Source organism: Suricata suricatta, chromosome 9, assembly GCF_006229205.1.
Source record: "Suricata suricatta isolate VVHF042 chromosome 9, meerkat_22Aug2017_6uvM2_HiC, whole genome shotgun sequence".
Classification (NCBI taxonomy): domain Eukaryota; kingdom Metazoa; phylum Chordata; class Mammalia; order Carnivora; family Herpestidae; genus Suricata; species Suricata suricatta.
In genome coordinates, this window is record NC_043708.1 from 90,738,652 (window position 1) to 90,758,026 (window position 19,375).

The 19,375-nt window shown below is 37.1% G+C and overlaps 1 protein-coding gene across 5 annotated transcripts in view; it reads left to right on the plus strand.

The window, feature by feature from the left end:
- Positions 1 to 18,876, plus strand: part of MAPK6 (mitogen-activated protein kinase 6) — a 37,577-nt gene extending 18,701 nt beyond the window's left edge. For all 5 annotated transcript variants that reach the window (XM_029950287.1, XM_029950285.1, XM_029950288.1 and 2 more), the window contains 5 exons: positions 741 to 1,929; positions 3,104 to 3,248; positions 9,741 to 9,905; positions 14,190 to 14,391; positions 16,635 to 18,876. In XM_029950287.1, the coding sequence (XP_029806147.1) occupies positions 1,375 to 1,929; positions 3,104 to 3,248; positions 9,741 to 9,905; positions 14,190 to 14,391; positions 16,635 to 17,736 (2,169 nt within the window). In that variant the 5' untranslated portion in view covers positions 741 to 1,374 and the 3' untranslated portion in view covers positions 17,737 to 18,876. The remainder of the gene's footprint in view (positions 1 to 740; positions 1,930 to 3,103; positions 3,249 to 9,740; positions 9,906 to 14,189; positions 14,392 to 16,634) is intronic.
- The last annotated feature ends 499 nt before the right edge of the window (positions 18,877 to 19,375 follow it).

A 19,375-nucleotide genomic window follows, 5' to 3' on the forward strand; every position in this document is an offset into this window, starting at 1 on the left:
AACTTGCCAAGTCATAAGTATCCTACTTATTTATGTATTTATTTATTCCAAAGTGCTCTTTGTCATTCTTTTATTAGTTTAAACTCACCAATATTGTATGAAAGTTCTTGTTTTTCTACATTCCTCCTCAGATTTGATATTAACACTCTTAAAAATGTTTTTCTGATCTGAAATGTTATCTTCTTAAATAATTTGGTTTTTGTAAGTATCAGTAAAATTAAATAACCTTTATTGGTTTATTCACTGTTCAGGTTCACTCTTTTGTAAGTTGAAGAGTATGCTCTGCAGATTTCTTATTTGTACTCTTAGGTTTTTGTTCATTGGATATTGATTGGCATAGTTAATAAGTTAACATTTTCTTTAAGGAACTAACACATTGCAGGCTCATTTTATTTTTTTAATTTTTTTTTAGGAAAATGTTACTAACATAATCAAAAAGTTCTAAGAATTCTCTAAAAATATTATGAACCTTCCTGTGTTCGTTGGCATTTAAGAAATGATACAATTTAATGACTGTAAATACTATAAAGAATCTAGTATGGTGGGATCTAGAGTCTGAGCCCAGTATATGTGAAATGCTTACAACATGGGTAGCTATTTTGATTGAGGGTCATCTTTCCATTTGATGACTATAAATAAATAAGTTCAATGTACCAGTAGTTGTTTATAGCTAAATGCTCAGTCTGTGAAGAACATTTCCTGTAGTGGTGACTCTTTTCCTCCTTTTTTCTCTCCTCCAGGTTGTATCAGAGTAAGATGGACGGTAGCTTTGATTGTGATTGTGGTGAGCTGGAGCCACCTGATCACTAACAAAAGACATCTTCTGTTAACCAACAGCCACCAGGGCTTCCTGTTGAAATACACAGCAACAAAGGAAGAAAAGAGGCAAAACGGAAATAGTGCTTACGAGCACCTTAGAATGATGCTGCTCAGGACCAGTCCAACACTGAATGTATCTGCACTGTGAGGAGAATGTTCATAGAAGCCTGTTGTGTGCATATTTATTCACATTTTTGTTAAATGTTAAATCGTTTAGCACAGTAAATCTGAGTGCATAGTATGTCATTTCATTCCATTTGAGTTTCTTGAGTGTTTTCTGTAAATGTCTGCGGAGTTGCTGCCCCTTTCTTGAACTATGAGTACTGCAACCTTTTTAATTCTCAATATGAGTAGAGCTTTTTGAGCTTTAATCTAAGGGGAACTCAACGGGCCTGGTTGGCATATGCAATGAACATCAAGAAATCATCTTGCTCTGGAAGCAAACTTATTTTTCTTTTCCTTTTTTGAAAGATCGTTCCTTTTGATGTCAGTTTTCTTCCTTGTTTACACAAGTTCAACAATTCGAAAGGAAAAGGCAATAGTAAAAGTTTCAGAATGGCAGAGAAATTTGAAAGTCTCATGAACATTCATGGTTTTGATCTGGGCTCTAGGTATATGGACTTAAAACCATTGGGTTGTGGAGGCAATGGCTTGGTTTTTTCTGCTGTAGACAATGACTGTGACAAAAGAGTAGCCATCAAGAAAATTGTCCTTACTGATCCCCAGAGTGTCAAACATGCTCTACGTGAAATCAAAATTATTAGAAGACTTGACCATGATAACATTGTGAAAGTGTTTGAAATTCTTGGTCCTAGTGGAAGCCAGCTAACAGACGATGTGGGCTCTCTTACCGAACTGAACAGTGTTTACATTGTTCAGGAGTACATGGAGACAGACTTGGCTAATGTGCTGGAGCAGGGCCCTTTACTGGAAGAGCATGCCAGGCTTTTCATGTATCAGCTGCTACGTGGGCTCAAATATATTCACTCTGCAAACGTACTGCACAGAGATCTCAAACCAGCTAATCTTTTCATTAATACTGAAGACTTGGTGCTGAAGATAGGTGACTTTGGTCTTGCACGGATCATGGATCCCCATTATTCCCATAAGGTATGTGCAGAGCCAGCTGAGACAGACCTTTAAACTGATAGGTATCATCAGGAATAGGTACTTGTATTTTCTTTGTGTATCATGACAGATTTTTTTCTTCAGTTAAACTTTACACAATACCTTTTTTTTCTGATTTCATTCAAAATCTTCCTTTGTGTAAAAGGAAGGTGGAGTGGGATCCTAGTTACATACAAATTTCTAAAAGTGTATGGTTATTTATTATAACTGAAACTCTCCCTTATTTAAAAGTGGAAAATATTCTTATATGTGTAGGGCAGAATTGTTGGTGGCTCTATCTGAAGGTAAGAGGGGATGCTATTTCAACTTTTAGGTCTTTTGTCCTTTTGAGTGTCTAGTATTCTGTTAATGCCTTATTTAGGCAAACTAAATTTAGTTTGCTTTCCAAATTTGCATAAAAATAAAATGGGCAATAAGAATAGCTAAAGGGATTCATAGTAACTGTACTTTAGGTAACATTTTGCTTTCATAGAAGAAGTTAGTGTTGTCTGGGCTCAACTTTGGTCTTGTAGTTTTCAAATGAAATTAGCTGTGGGATCCTGATCTTTAAAATATTAAAGTGGAGCTGCTTTGGTTATTTGGAATTCCTAGTTAACATCTACCTTCATAATTTTTCAGTGTTGTTATGAGGATGAAGTAATGCAATATATGTATAACTGCTTTTGTTACATGTTTTATAAACGTAAAGTAGCAAAATGGATTAGGAGCGGGATATGTAGGAGAGCCAGTCCCCTGGGTTGTCAGTAAGGAGGTCGGCATTGGTTTATAAGAAGTAGCTTTGGTGTTCTTCTCTACCTTTTCCGCATTGATTTGAAACATGCCTGCTCCTTAATTAAGACCTGAAGTGAAAAATAACTCCTCTTTTGAGACATGTTTTGAAAGTGTGACCTAGAATTAGCACTAAATTCTTACAGTATATTTTGGTCAGCAGACTTCATGTGAACATCATCTTCTAGATGATATATCCCAGGGGAGTTTAAGCTCCTTTTCAACCCAAAAAAGTACAAGAGCCTTAAAAATAGGTATAGCTATCAACAGTATTTTGTTAGGATTTCACAATTTTTTTTTTTAAATCAAGGATTCTTTAATGATTCAAGTTCTTTACTGTTCTTCAGCTAAAGAAAAAAGTTGAAGTATGTTTTTGTTTCTTTTTCAGGGTCATCTTTCTGAAGGATTGGTTACTAAATGGTACAGGTCTCCACGTCTTTTACTTTCTCCTAATAATTATACTAAAGCCATTGATATGTGGGCTGCAGGCTGCATCTTTGCCGAAATGCTGACTGGTAAAACCCTCTTTGCAGGTTAGAGATTTTTAAATATGTGGAAAAAAATTACCTGAAAGAGAAATAATTCTGCATCTATCTATGAGGCGAGGTTTATGTAGGATTAAAAAAAGTTTATTGTAGTCTAGAATATTAAAATGAAAAGATAAAATGATTTTAATATTTAAAAATTTAAAAAACTTATTCATACATAATTGTTTACACAGTAAATGTAGTTAGTTTTAGTGTTTTTTTATATTTACTTTCTTAAACATAATTTTGTGTTTTTTAAAAAAAATACCTGTTTATTTTCAAAGAGACAGCGTGAGCAGGGGAGGGGCAGAAAGAGAATACCAAGCAGGCTCCACCCTGTCAGTGCAGAGACACATGTGGGACTCCATCCCACGAACCGTGAGAAACCTGCGCAGAAATCAAGAGTCAGGTGCTTAACCACCTGTGCCATGAGGGCGCCCCAAACATCCAAACATAATGTATTTTGTAGATTTAGAATACTTGTTGGTAATCTGTGGTAAATGATATGTGAGTTGCATAATTCTGTGTTTTTCCACTCTTGGTCAGAATTTTTTCTATCATTGAAAACCCATTAATTCTTTGTCCACTACCGTCCCTCTCTCCTGAATTGCCATGTCATCTTGCTTGACTCCTTTGACCTTTCAGAAACAAGTAATTTCTTGCTGAGTTTGATGCTATGAGATTTTTCACTACATAGAAACAGTGAAGAATTTGGGTAAAAGGAAGAGAGAGAAAAGTAGTATTATATAAATGAGGATATGATCTTGAATCAGTGAGGAAAGCTTGATAAAAGAAATGATGTACATGCAAGAATTAGTGCAAAAAGTTGGATGGAAGCAAGGTGTCAAATGAAGATATTTATGACCAGTTAAGGTGAGGCCAGAATACTTAGAAAGTAGGCAGAAGAATTTCCATTTGGAAAACTAGGAAATAGTAAGGTACTAAAGATTTTTAAGAGAAGTGATGTGATGGGGATTTAGGTCTTTTTCTGTCTTTTGACATTATTATTATTCTCTCTAACCAATCTTAGAGTGACCCTCTCTCACCACTCCCAGGTTGTGCTAAGAGTAGAAGAAAGGGAATGGAGGGGTGGGGGGTCTGCTTACAAAAGGATTAATAAAAGAAAGATAAGAGTGGATAGGAGAACACTATTGATGAAAGGATGATATGAATAAGTGCTGTTAATTTTTTTTAATGCTGATATTTGCACTTAGCTTATATAACATTGACCAATGATTTGTAGTTTCTCCTCTAAATTGATCTGAAATTTGTTCTGAGATGTGTGATTGTGATTGGATTTCAATTTAGAAAACTGAGAAAATACCAGGTATTCCTAGAAAGAAAATGGTTGAGTGGAGTGAATTTTTCCTAGTAACAATCTGTAATTGGAGGTTACATTCCTGATATTCAAGTATCTTCCAGCAAATGTAAAATAATATTGTATTATTTGTTGCTCTGTGACCAACTCAAAATGTAGTGGCTTAAACAACAAACATTTATTATCTCATATTTTGTATGTGTGTATATTCAAGTATCTTCCAGCAAATGTAAAATAATATTATATTATTTGTTGCTCTGTGACCAACTCAAAATGTAGTGGCTTAAACAACAAACATTTATTATATCTTATTTTGTATGTGTGAGGAATTGGGAGGTGACATCACTGGGTGGTTCTAGCTCAGATTTGTTTAGTCAGGATGGTGGTTGGGTCATCTGAAGGCTTGTCTGGGGCAGGAAGATCCAATTGTACATAGCTTACTCACATGACTGTTACTAGGAGGCCTCAGTTTGTCATCATGTGGGCTTCTCTATAGGATTGCTTGAAGGTCTTCATGACACAGGCTTTATGTAGCTGGCTTCCCCCAGAATAAAAGATCCAAAAGAGAGCAAGGAGAAAGCTTCTGTTTCTTTAAAAAAAAAAAAAAAAAAAAAAGTCCTATCAGTATGTAATTCATAGGCCATACAGTTCACCCATTTAAAGTGTACAGTTGAATATTTTTTAGTGTATTCACAGAATTGTTTAGCCATCTAATTTTGGAACATTTTTGTCCCCCCTAAAAAATATCCTGTAACCATTAGCAGTTACTTTCCATTTCCCCCTTCTGGCTCCTGCCAAACACTAATCTACTCTATTTCCCTGTAGATTTGCCTGTCCTGGGCATTGCATATAAATAAGTTATATAACATGTGGCCTTGTGACTGGCTTCTTTCACTTAATGTAATATTTTGGAGGTTCATCCATGTTATAACATGTATTAGTAGGTCATCTTTTTATGGCCAAATAATTCCACTCTGTGTGTATGCCACACTTTGTTTATCCATTCAACAATTTATGGAAATGGGGTTATTAGTCCTAACTGGTTATTGTTATTGATGCTACTGTGTACATCAGTGTACAGTTTTTGTATGGCTTATGTTTTCCATTCTGTTGGATGTGTATATACTTGAGTAGAATTACTGTGTCATGTGATAACTCTGTGTTTAACTTTTTGAAGAAAAGCCATATCCTTTTCCAAGATGGTTGTGACACTTTACATTCCCACCTGCAGTGTATGAGGGTTCCATTCTTCCACCTTCTCACTGACATTTAAAACGTAGTCTGTCTTATATTCTTTTTGAATATGAGGTAGTATCTTATTGTGGTTTTGATTTGCATTTCCCTAATGACTAATAATGTGGACTGTGTGTTCATTCACAGTCTCTCTATCCTTTTTGGAGAACTATCCAGATTCATTGCCTATTTTTAAATTGGGTTCTTTGTATTTTATAATTGAGCTATAAGATTTCTTTATATTCTGGATACAAATCACTTAATCAGAATTATGATTTGAATATATTTTCTCCCATTCTGCAGGTTTTCTTTTCACTTTCTTGATGGTGTCTTTGGAAACACAAAAGATTTTAGTTCTGATGAGGTCCATTTTATCTATTTTTTTCTTTTGTCACTTTTGCTTTTGATGTCATGTATATCAAATTATTGCCTGACCCCTAAGAACTTCATAGTTTTAGTTTTAAATTTAGGCCTGTGATCCATTTTGAGCTAATTTTTGTGTATGGTGTGAGGTAGAGTTCCAGCTTTCTTCTTTTGCATGTGGATATCCAGTTATCTCAGCACCATTGGCTGAAAAGATTTTCTTTCTGATTGAATTATTTTGGCCTACTTGTCAAAAACTAGTTGACCCTAAATGCACCTTATCTTTTTGTGACCCAGACTCAAAAGTGACACTGTCATTTTAGCTTTATTTTATGCATTAGAAGTGAAACACCTAAGTACACTTCACACTCAAGGGGAGGGGAATTGGAGCCCACCTTTTGAAGGGAAGAGTACCAGAGAATTTTTTTTTTTTTTATGGGCCCAGCACGCTTCCGCTGCGCCACTCTGCTTGAATTTTTTTTTTTTTTAAGTGGATTCCACGGGACACCTGGGTGGCTCAGTTGGTGAAGTGTTTTACTTTGGCTCAGGCCATGATCTCATAGTGAGTTTGAGCCCCGTTTTGGGCTCTGTTTTGACAGCTCAGAGCCTGGATCCTGCTTCAGATTCTGTGTCTACCTCTCTCTCTCCTCCTCCTCCACTCACACTCAGTATTTCTCTCTCTCTCTCTCTCTCTCTCTCTCTCTCAAAAAATAAATAAATGGAAAAAAATTATAAAGTGCGTTCCACACATAATATGGGGCTTGAACTCAGGATCCTGAGATCAAGGGTCTCATGCTCTGGGCACCTGGGTGACTCAGTCGATTGGGCAGCCTACTTTGGCTCAGGTCATAATCTCACGGTCATGGGTTCGAGCCCTGTGTCAGGCTCTGTGCTGACAGTTCGGAGCCTGGAGCCTGCTTCAGATTCTGTGTCTCCCTCTCTCTCTGAACCTCCCCTGCTCACACTCTGTGGCTCTCTCTCTCAAAAATAAACAAACATTAAAAAATTTTTAAAAAGGGGCGCCCAGGTGGCTCAGTTGGTTAAGCGTCTGGCTTCAGCTCAGGTCATGATCTCACAGTTCATGGGTTCAAGCCCCGTGTCAAGCTCTGTGCTGACAGCTCAGAGCCTGGATGGAGCCTGTCTTCAGATTCTGTGTCTCCCTCTCTCTCTCTCTCACTCTCCCCTGCTCACACTCTCTCTCTCTCATAAATAAATAAAACATTAAAAAAAGTTTTTTTAATTAAAAGAAAAAGTTTCATGCCCTACTGACTGAGCCAGCCAGACACCTGAATTTGTGGACATATTTTAATGCTGCCACAATAGTGAATATTTTATCAGGAAAACTAATTTGTTTAAAATTCTTAGATCATGCTCTGAGTCATTTGAAATGGGGTCAGAACTTATTACTATATTGATTATACAAGTGCTTAATATATATTTTAAAATATTCAGCATATTCAGAATTGCTCAAGTATACCAATAAAAATAATTGGATTAAGCAACACCTTTAAATAATGATCTTAAACTCATGTAAAATTTGAACAGTTAATGAGAATTATATGTGTAATGATCTTAAAGATCCAGTTTTAGTTCTCTTCTCCTTTATTGGTAGATTTGTGAGCCATTCAACAAAAGCAGCATGAGGGAAATCTGTTTATTAGGTATAGACCTCAAATGAACAGAGCAATAAAAGACACTCACTGAAATGTCTAAAAGCATCTCAAATTTAACCTGTCGAAAATGAACCCCTGATACTTCTCCCTCACATTTTTTAGTTGCTAAGGCAAAAATCTTGGCTTCATCTTTCACTTCTGTCAGTACAGATTCTACGGACTCTTTCTTTGAAATATAGTCAGAATCTAACTGCTTGTTATTATCTCTATCACTGCCTGCCTCCCTATGATTCAGTCAACCACTATGTCTCTCCTGGTCTAACGCAGGATTTTACTGTCTTTCTTGCTTTAATATTTGCTGTCTGTAGCCTAGTTACCACTTAGCAGCCATTGTAGTTCTCTGAAAACATAAATCAGAACATGCCACTTTTCTGGTTGAAATTCTGTAACGTCTCTCTGTCAGATTCAGGTTAAAGCATACCCTTTATGTTCTGGTACCATTCTGACTTCATCTTCTATTACTTCCCCCCAGCCATTGTGTTTTCAGCTACACTTACCTAATTTTTGTCTCTTGGACAAGCCCACTGATTCCTGTAGGCCTTTGGGCCTTTCCGCATCTTTGTGGAACTCACTTCTTCCATATGAATGCATGGTGTATATGTTCCCCAACTTCCTTAATTTTCAGCCTCTCCAAGGAAGGAGGCCTTCCTTGGTCATCCTGTATAAATTAATAATCCTCCCCCTAACAGTGTTATTTATCCTCCCTACTTACTCTTTTTTTTTTTTCATAACATTTGTCACCATTTGATATAAATGTTGAGTGTTATTATCTTTCTCCACTAGATTGTAAGCCCTGTGAAGACGGGGGTTTAGTCTTTTTTGTTTCATAGCTGTATTTTTTTTAACTTTTTTTTTTTAATTTTTATTTTTGAGAGAGACAGAGTGTGAGTAGGAGAGGGACAGAGAGTGAGGGAGACACAGAATCCTAAGCAGGCTCCAGGCTCTGAGCTGGCAGCAAAGAGCCTGACGTGGGACTCACACTCACGAACCAGTGAGATCATGACCTGAGCCCAAGTCAGTTACTTAACCAGCTGAACCACCAGGCACCCCTCATAGCCGTATTTTAAAGTGTCTTGCTCATAGTAGGGACCTGAGTAAATTTGGAGGTTGAATGAATTTTAGAAATTCATGGGCAGTCAAATTGGTTTTCTTTAGGCACCACTTAGCTTAAAGTTCTCCCTTTTATTTATTTCTAATGCTTATTTATTTTTGAGAGAGAGAGGAAGACAGAGTGTGAGTGGAGGAGGGACAGAGGGAGAGGGAGACACAGAATCTGAAAAGCAGGCTCCAGGCTCTGAGCCATCAGCACAGAGCCCGATGTGTAGCATGAACTCAAAAACTGTGAGATCATGACCTGAACCTAATCTGGGCCACCAACCTTCTGAGCCACCTAGGTGCCCCTCCCCTTTTATTTTTTTAACAGTGGTTCTGAAATGCTGCCTGAGCCAAACCTATAACTATAAAACTTTTTGTTGTGCAAATCTAGTCCAACCATCCATTTTACTGGTGATGAAATGAAGCCTTTATCATGGTAACTATGCCCAAAGGTACAGCCAGTTAATTAGCAGTATAGCCAAGAGTAGAATCCATGTGTCTTGAATCCCGATTCATTGCTTTCTTCACTACTTTGTGATGCCTTAATATGAGGCTAAACGTAAAGGCTTTGTTTATGGAAACAAAGCAGGCAAAAGTAAATACGTCAGTGAGCAGAAATCGGAATAGATCAGCTTTTTGAGTAGATTGATGATATTCAAAGAAAAGAAACAAGCTGATTAAGGATTCAGTTAAAACCGTTTTCCTCCCATTACAGTATTTAAGTTAGTTTCCTATAACTTTAAGAGGTCTTTTGCAAAATAAGTAAGCATTGAGGAATGTGTTTATTTATATTGTATTTGATTTATTTAATTTCAGGTGCACATGAACTTGAACAGATGCAGCTGATTTTAGAATCTATTCCTGTAGTACATGAGGAAGATCGTCAGGAGCTTCTCAGCGTAATTCCAGTTTACATTAGAAATGACATGACTGAGCCACACAAACCTTTAACTCAGCTGCTTCCAGGAATTAGTCGAGAAGGTAATGTAACTCAAGAGTTACCATCATGTAATGGGGTGGATGGTGTGTGTGCGCGCGTGCTTGCATGTAAGCAGGATCTCTGTATCCCCAAAAAGTCTTTAGACACTTAAGATATATCTAAAACTTCAACCCTTACTTTCCATTTCCCTGGCTCTTAAGGTGGGATCTATTTCTTTGTTCCTCTGAATAATTTTTCAGATTCCATATAGTGTACCCTTCTCTCTAATAACTCCGCCTACTTTTTCAGCTTACACCTCTGATTCTCTGCCATAGGTAGGCATCTAGAATCACAGTTCCTCATTAAGCTAGAATATTCTTTGAGGGTTATATGATAAGTTGGGTATGAGTATGAATGATTTACCTGTGAAAGGGAATTGAGTTAGGGGAAAGCAAAGGCTTCTGGGCAAGGAAGAGGTGGAGGAAAGAGCAAAACTCCATATGAGCAAACACATTATGTAAGAGTTTGCAGATTCATGTTAGGAATATTAGGTGCTAACTGTGAGAGTTTGTGCAAGCTTGAAAAGGGGTAGGAACTTGGAGAGACTCAAAACTTTGTTGACCATTAGTGCAATAATTTCATGTTTCAAAAAAGAGTGACATATCTTTAGGATTTGTTCATATAAATAATATACAAAAGTCGTTAACTCTTGTAATGGTTACCTATAATAAGATAATTTTTTAATATTTTATTTTTAAATAATCTCTGCACCCATTGTGGAGCTTGAACTCAACCCCCAGGTCAAGAGTCGCAGGCTATACTTACTGAGCCAGCCAGGTACCCCAGGATAACAGTTTTTTAAGGAAGAGAAATAGACATAAGAAAAATCTTAAAAGTTGATTGTGTCTTAATATATTTAAGAATTATCATATTAAGATACGTCAATGTCAGTACTGTATAGTTTTCTCATGAATCAACAAGTTAGGGATGTATAGTTGTTTTTCTTTTTTTATTAAAAAAATTTTTTTAATGTTTATTTATTTTTGAGACAAAGTGCAAACAAGGAAGGGGCAGAGAGAGAGAGGGAGACACAGAATCTGAAACAGGCTCCAGCCTCTGAGCTATCAGCACAGAACCTGATGGGGGCTCGAACCCACTAACAGTGAGATCATGACCTGAGCCGAAGTCAGATGCTTAGCCGACTGAGCCACCCAGGCGCCCCTGTAGTTGTTTTTCTTAATTACATATCCATTATTCATATTACCCACTCTGATCATGATACGTGGTTTTGGTTAGTGTGCATCACAGTGTCCTAAAGGAGCAAATGTTTTGAGAAATAGGCATTGGATGGCAAAATCATAATGACATTTTGTTTTTCTCACTTGTGCTTAGAACCAATATAGTAAATGGCTAAGTAAACAGGAAGCAGCTGTATTTAATTTCAGCAGGTTTGCAAGCTTCCTTTTCAATAGTTCTACACTCCTAGCCAGCCTTCAAGTCTATCTTCACATTCAGATTCCAGTGCTGGCTGTCTTGCTACTGACCTTGTATTGTAGCCACTGTATGACATCCTTGTTCATAACTGAACCGTAGTCACATAGCGTTTGTGCCTCAGAATCCTCTGTGGGAGAATTTAATTAGTTAATTTTTTTTTAAGAGAGAACAAGAGCAGGTGAGAGGGGCAAGAGAGAATCTGAAGCAGGCTCTCTATACTCAGCTTGATGCCACGACCCTGGGAGCATGACCTGAGCTGAGATCAAGAGTCAGATGCTCGAGTGACTGAGCCACCCAGGTGTCCCAAGTGGAAGCTTTTTAAAAATGCAGGCTATTAGGTCAGAATCCAGAAGTGAGGTGGAGAGTAGAGCAGGTGTCTGTTTTTAAAGCCCTCTACAGGTGTGGCCCTACTCAGCCAAGTTGAGAGACATTGCTCAGGAATAACCTTGATTGGCTTTGAGTCATTGTCGCTGTTGCTGTGTCTTATCCAAAGAGGCAAGCTAGTAATGTAGGACATTGCTGTTGAAGCATTTGCAGGCTAGCAAAACTTGAATCTTCTTCCCTACTCTCATTAGGGTCGGGAGCATGTCTTAGTTGGCTGTGAACCAACTTGAGTATTTGACTGATGGCTGGGACTTACTCATAATGCGTTGAATGTATGTCTTTGATAATGGGTTAATTAACCATCAGCCAAAGATCCTTGGTATTCACAAGTAGCAGAACTATACTCTTATACAAGTACAGTGCAGAGTTTTTAAATTTCCTGAGACTAAAGATTTGTTGTGTAGATATGCTCTATACCAGTTTCTTCTTAACAGTGGAGTTTTATTTTTGGAACAGAGCACATTTTGAGGCAGTGGGGACTTCACAAGAATAATACATGATCTTTATTCATGATCTTTAGAGGAAAAAGCCAAAGAAGATTAAATACATATGAATTAACACATTAAGACAATTAGGAATCCTGGTCTTTTCATCTTCCAATGAAATAATCCTTTTTCATTTCCCTCATCCTTACCTCTCATCTTTTCTTTCTCTGTCTCACATCAATTTTATTTTTATAACTTAGCACATTTGAACACCATCATAGATTTCGTTTAGAGCAGTGCTGTCCAGTACAACTTTCTTTTTTTTTTTTTAAAGAACTTTTTTCTGTTTTTTTATTTATTTTTGAGAGACAGAGAAAGACAGCATGAGCATGGGAGGGTCAGAGAGAGGGGGAGACACAGAATCTGAAGCAGACTCCAGGCTCTGAGCTGGCTGTCAGCACAGAGCCCGATGCGGGGCTCGAGCCCCCGAATTGTGAGATCATGACCTGAGCCGAAGCCGGACGCTTAACCGACTGAGCTACCCAGGCGCCCTACAACTTTCTGCAATTATGGAAATAGTCTACATATGAATTTATTGCATGCACTTGGGAGCTCTGCCTAGCTAGCTTCTTTTTTACCTCTTCCTCTTTCCACCTGCTGCCTACAATTCCCAAATGCTAGGGATTTTAGAGTATATTCCGCTGGTGTGGTTGATGTATAGCTCCCTCCCTCTGAGCATGGTGATTATTTTGGGTTAGCCCTTTTACATGACTCTGTCCCTTAGAGTCTCTCTTGCCTTGAGACACATGGGCCCTGGGCTAATTAAGATAGACTCTTTTGCAAGAGAACCAAGAACAGCTTGTGTATTGTGAAATGACTTCCTAGATTAGGGTAATATGATAGGAAGAGGAGAGGAAGAGGCCGCAGCCCTGGGCCACTGAAGGGCCTGAGTAGCAATGAGCCTTAGTTTCTTTAGTCTTTATTGGAGTGAATGAGTATTGAATGAAATAATGTATATGAAAGCACTTTGTAAAATATAAACAATAAAAATCAGCTATTGTTTACATTAATGAGATATTGGGAATTGAAAATAGGACTATCTTTTCCTTTGAGATTGAGGTAAAGATACGAGGGTATGTGGCAGACCATAGTGAAGAACTAGAGATTGAGATAAATGTAAAGTGGGTTTATCTGTTGAGAATGTAAAGAGATGGTGTGAAACATTGCTGAGCAATAGCAAAGGCCAAATTGGAATTCCACGGTATAAATTTGTAGTGAGCCGTGTGTGTGATCTTGCATGTAGGTTTCATCAGGCCTGTACGGCTACGGAGCAGAGAAAGTAGATGGGGGAATCACCCAAAGGTGAAGATTGGTACAAATCATAAGGCATACAAGTGTGTGGTGGTACAAGGGCAGCCTTCAGTCTGGTGACCATGTAGTTCAGGCTGAGTTAGCAGCTTAGGAAGGCCCAGTGATTGATGTAAGACAGAGAGCAACAAATTAGTACAGCAGCTAGTCAGTGAGAGAAGGGAAGGAAAGGGGAAAGGGCTTTTTATTAAGCACTAGCATTAAATGTAATGCTTTACATTTAATTTTTATACCTTATGAGATATCTGTCAGTATATCCATTTTATACAGGAAGAAACTGAAGTTCAAGTAACCTGTCTAGCTCTTGACAGCTAGTGAGTAATCCAGCTAAGTTAGTGAGTTGCACAGCTGAGATTATGACTTATAATATTAGGTTGAACCATATGAAATTGCTGTTATTTGACTATTTTTGACTGACAAAAATAGAAGTTTCAGAGGATTCAACTTAATATCCTTTTTTTTTTTGTAACTGACCATAATAGGAAATTGGGTACCTTTCAAGTATTTACTATGATTATTGAATAAGTGTCTTTTCTTTTTAATCTGTAAATCAGGTAAATTAGCTTTATTTTTCTAATAAATTAATTTACCTTTTAATTATATAATCCCTTCTCTTCCTACATTGGTTGGCAGACCTCCAGTACAGTTGAGGTGTTTTATCTCTTTCTTTTGCAGCACTGGATTTCCTGGAACAAATTTTGACATTTAGCCCAATGGATCGGTTGACAGCAGAGGAAGCGCTTTCCCACCCTTACATGAGCATATATTCTTTTCCAATGGATGAGCCAATTTCAAGTCATCCTTTTCACATTGAAGATGAAGTTGATGATATTTTGCTTATGGATGAAACTCATAGTCATATTTATAACTGGGAAAGGTAAATTGATCCAAAATTAGAAAAATATAATTTATTATATTTTCACAACAGTGTACTAACTATAACTACTATGTGATTACAGCCCTCTTTTTTTTTTTTTAATTTTTAAAAATGTTTTATTTATTTTTGAGAGAGAGAGACCAAGCAAGCAAGCAGGGGAGGGAGATAGAGAGGAAGACGCAGAATCCAAGACAGGCTCTGGGCTCTGAGCTGTCAGCCCCATGTGGGGATCGAACCCATGAACCATGAGATCATGTCCTAAGCTGAAGTTGGATGCTCAACTCCCTGAGCCACATGGGTGCCCCATGGCCCACTTACCGTATTTTCAGTAAACTATAATGCAGTGAGTTTTATTTTTAAATTATGATAAGAGAATGTAGATGGCTTAAAAATTTAGTAATGGGGTGTACCTGGGTGGTTGGTTCAGTCACTTCAGTGTCAAACTCTTGATTTCGGCTCAGGTCATTATCTCACAGTGTGTAAGTTTGAGCCCTGTGTGGGGCTCTGCCCTGACGGTACAGAGTCAGCTTGGGATTATCTCTCTCTGCCCCACCCTTCCTTGCTCGCTTGCTCTCTCACCGTAAATAAATAAACTTAAAAATTAGTAATGGTCTCTTGGGGTTTCTGCTAAACTTAATATCTTTGAATAACCTTTATGTAATTTAAATATTTAATAGTTACTAGTTAGATATACATAATGGGAAAATGTAAAATCTGCTTGGAAACATTATCAAAGCCATTAAGGCATCTTTCAAAGCCATTAAGATCCTTTAAACGTGAGGGTTGAAGGTTGGAAATCTGAACCATTGTAAACTATCCCTTTTATAAACGTCGCAAGTTTTAAGATGTTGGATGACCTGTCTCAATCTTAATCCAATAAGGTATCTCCATAATGTCTCAGATCTTTCCATATAATCTCTTGTATCTTAGGATAGAAGTTATTTTGATTCATAGGACATGAATGCTTAACATAGGTCCAGTATAAGGGACTTTTTTATTTTGAATAGTATAAAATATCAAAATGAATAACATTATGCATTTGAGGTAAAGATTTTTTTCCCTCCACTTTCTTTCAGGATTTCTAAATTTCTAGGGAAATTTAGATATAATTTTGCTTCAAAGTAAGGTCATAGTATATAATAATGAATCAATATTATTTAAAATCTTGAGGTAATTTTGATATTTAGCCACTGGCATGAAGTCACTAATGGCAGTCTTAAATTTTAAGGTTTCATATATTTCTATGTTTAATTTTTTTTCCTGTTTTTTATTTATTTTTGAGAGACAGAGAGAGGGTGAGCAGGGGAAGGTCAGAGAGAGAGGGAGACAGAATCTGAAATAGGCTTCAGGCTCTGAGCTAGCTGTCAGCACAGAGCCCAACACGGGGCTCGAACCCATGAACCATAAGATCATGACCTGAGCTGAAGTCGGATGCTCAACCGACTGAGCAACCCAGGTGCCCCTATTTCTGTGTTTAAAAGAAAAATCATTAGTTTGTTGAGTCATTGCACTTTTTTCCCCTCCTAAAATGTTGAGATATTTTTATGTTTATACACATCTGCCAATGACCTTTTTGTCCACATAGGCATTTCTACTACTTGTGTATAGTAGGTACATATCCACATGTCTTCCAATCTCTTTCCTACTCTCTCCTCCCCATCCCCCACTCCCCATCTGCTTCTACATGGACATGGAATGGTCACCTTGCTGTGTATGTCAGTAAGAGGATACCATATTCAGTAGTGCGTATACACGGACAGGTTTTTTTCCCCCTATTCATTGTGAGTTCTAGCAAGCCTTCCTTTCTGTCTAGTCTGACTTGTTACCAATAGAGTGAAAATCTGTAAGAGACCTGATTGAGACTAGAGATCTTCATTTTGTGGCAACAGAGTGTTTTTTCTCTGTATGAAACTGTTGGACTTGAAGTGTAGACATGTCAGCCACTCACATGTTTATCTGCAGTTGTGTTTGAGGTGGATGAAAGATAGAGAAAAGATGGAGTAAGTGGAAAATGGCATTTTGTCTTAAACTGAAGAATGAAGGGCTCAGAATTTTATCATAATCATATGCAGAATTGCCTTGTATTTATGTAGTAACAACTGATCGTATCCATTTAAGTTATGATGTATACTCCTATTATTCCTGGATAGATCTAGCAGAGTGCTTTCATCTAATAGGCACTCAGTGAATTTGAAAATGAAATCATACACCTGGACTAACAGTCCTGTATTCGTGTTTTTCAGATACCATGATTGTCAATTTTCAGAGCATGATTGGCCTATACATAACAACTTTGATATTGATGAAGTTCAGCTTGACCCAAGAGCTCTGTCTGATGTCACTGATGAAGAAGAAGTACAAGTTGATCCTCGAAAATATTTGGATGGAGATCGTGAGAAGTATTTGGAGGATCCTGCTTTTGATACCAATTACTCTACCGAGCCTTGTTGGCAGTACCCAGATCATCATGAAAACAAATACTGTGATCTGGAATGTAGCCATACTTGTAACTACAAAACAAGGTCATCATCATATTTAGATAACTTAGTTTGGAGAGAGAGTGAAGTTAACCATTACTATGAACCCAAGCTTATTATAGATCTTTCCAATTGGAAAGAACAAAGCAAAGAAAAGTCTGATAAGAAAGGCAAGTCAAAATGTGAAAGGAATGGATTGGTTAAAGCCCAGATAGCTCTAGAGGAAGCATCCCAGCAGCTGGCTGAAAAAGAAAGGGAAAAGAATCAGGGATTTGACTTTGATTCCTTTATTGCAGGAACTATTCAACTTAGTTCACAACATGAGCCTACTGATGTCGTTGATAAATTAAATGACTTGAATAGCTCAGTGTCCCAACTAGAATTGAAAAGTTTGATATCAAAGTCAGTAAGCAGAGAAAAACAGGAAAAAGGCATGGCAAATTTGGCTCAGTTAGAAGCCTTGTACCAATCTTCTTGGGATAGCCAATTTGTGGGTAGTGGGGAGGACTGTTTTCTCATAAATCAGTTTTGTTGTGAGGTCAGGAAGGATGAACAAATTGAGAAGGAAAACACTTATACCAGTTACTTGGACAAGTTCTTTAGCAGGAAAGAAGATACTGAAATGCTAGAAACTGAGCCAGTAGAGGATGGGAAGCTTGGGGAGAGAGGAAATGAGGAAGGATTTCTGAACAACAGTGGGGAGTTCCTCTTTAACAAGCAGCTCGAGTCTATAGGCATCCCGCAGTTTCACAGTCCAGTTGGGTCCCCACTGAAGTCAATCCAGGCCACCTTAACACCTTCCGCTATGAAATCTTCCCCTCAGATTCCTCATAAGACATACAGCAGCATTCTGAAACATCTGAACTAAAACACTCAGCAGACATTTCTCTTTGTATTCTTCATGAAATGTGTTGTCTTTTTTATTACTAGTGTTTAAGTCATTTTTTTACTTGAATCATATGGTGTCATTTAGAAAGGATTTTATTAGTTCTTGGTTTTTAAAATCCAGACTTTTTTTCTACATTTGAGATGGTTTTCATTTTAACTGGCATGTCGTTTGCACACAGAAATAAAGAATAGAGCAAAATAATGCAATGCAGGAGGAGACAAAAGAAATGCACTAAGACAAGTAAAAAAACATTCTCTAATAGAACAATGATCTGTTTTACAGGAAACAAAAACCTTGCCTTGAAATTTACACAGTGAGACTGTACATAATTGCATGAAAATATCTATTTTTTTCCTAAAACATTTTTCATTCATGAGTATTTTCAAGTTTTTCATACTGTACACATTTCTTAAAACACATGATACCAGCAGCAACTGAAAATGAATGCCGGATTTGGTACACATGTGTTATCTACCTCAAGGTAACAAAAGTATGTGGCAAAACATATACCATCCATAGTGCTTCACATATGCACTTCTATTTAGCCAGCGTTTATTGTAGTAAACTTAAGATTCACGCACCGTTTATAAATGTTCTGGTATGCATTCTTTATAGTAAAGTATTACTACATCACGTCTTATTTATTTTAGCAAATCAGTATATTTTCTGTATTTAATTATAAAAAGTTGACTTAGTTTTTGAAATTTATTTGCAAATACACTTTTTCCATTTGGCACTATGGTTTGTTGCCTACTTAGCTGAATATATGTCAGCTCATCCTAAGGCTGTCCACGTACTTAATTTACTTATGTATTCATTTTAAGTAAAGCGCTCACTGTGTATAGGAATTTGTATTTTGGAGGTGCTTGATCTATCTACAAAGAAACATTAGGAATTACTTTATTATAAAATGCTCCTAGAAGTCTTAACTGTGTTTATTTTTAAAACAAACAACAAATTGTAATGTTAGACTTGTGTGCATGGAAGTAATTAAGGTACATCATTATTGTAGTTTAAAAGTTGTACATGATAAGACATATTTTGTTTTTACTGTATGTTTTTACTGAATGATCTGTTCCCCATCCCAAGGCAAGCATGAATAAAATTAGGTTAAATATAGCATGTGGCATTGGAGTCTCTTAGAGTTCGTTTCATCTATTTTATTTTATTGAATACTGTCTGTATCTTTAGTTATCCTAGTCAAAGAAAAGGACAAATAAGCATTGCCAGCACATACTGCTCCTTTTGGACTCTTTAGGTAACGCAGGAAGAGTAAACTTACCAGCAAGGTATTTATCTAGTCCTACCTTAAATTGTGGCTGTACTTTGTGTAGTTTGAAAGGCTTCAGAGAAAAAGGTTCTTTGTCTCTACACGGAAACCTCTTGTTGATTTACCCTCACACATTAAAATGGAATAAGGTTTTATATATTTCAAAACTATTAGGTGCCTGTGGAGGCTTTGAAGTATACAGAGGAACCTCCTTTACATGTATTTGCTCTACAGTACATCATGTTTCCTTTGTTCAAGAACCTGCCTATTCACCTATCCAAATATAAACCATTTTTTCCTTTAACCCCCCCTTTCCAGGTGTCTTCCTTATTTATATGGAAGCCAGTT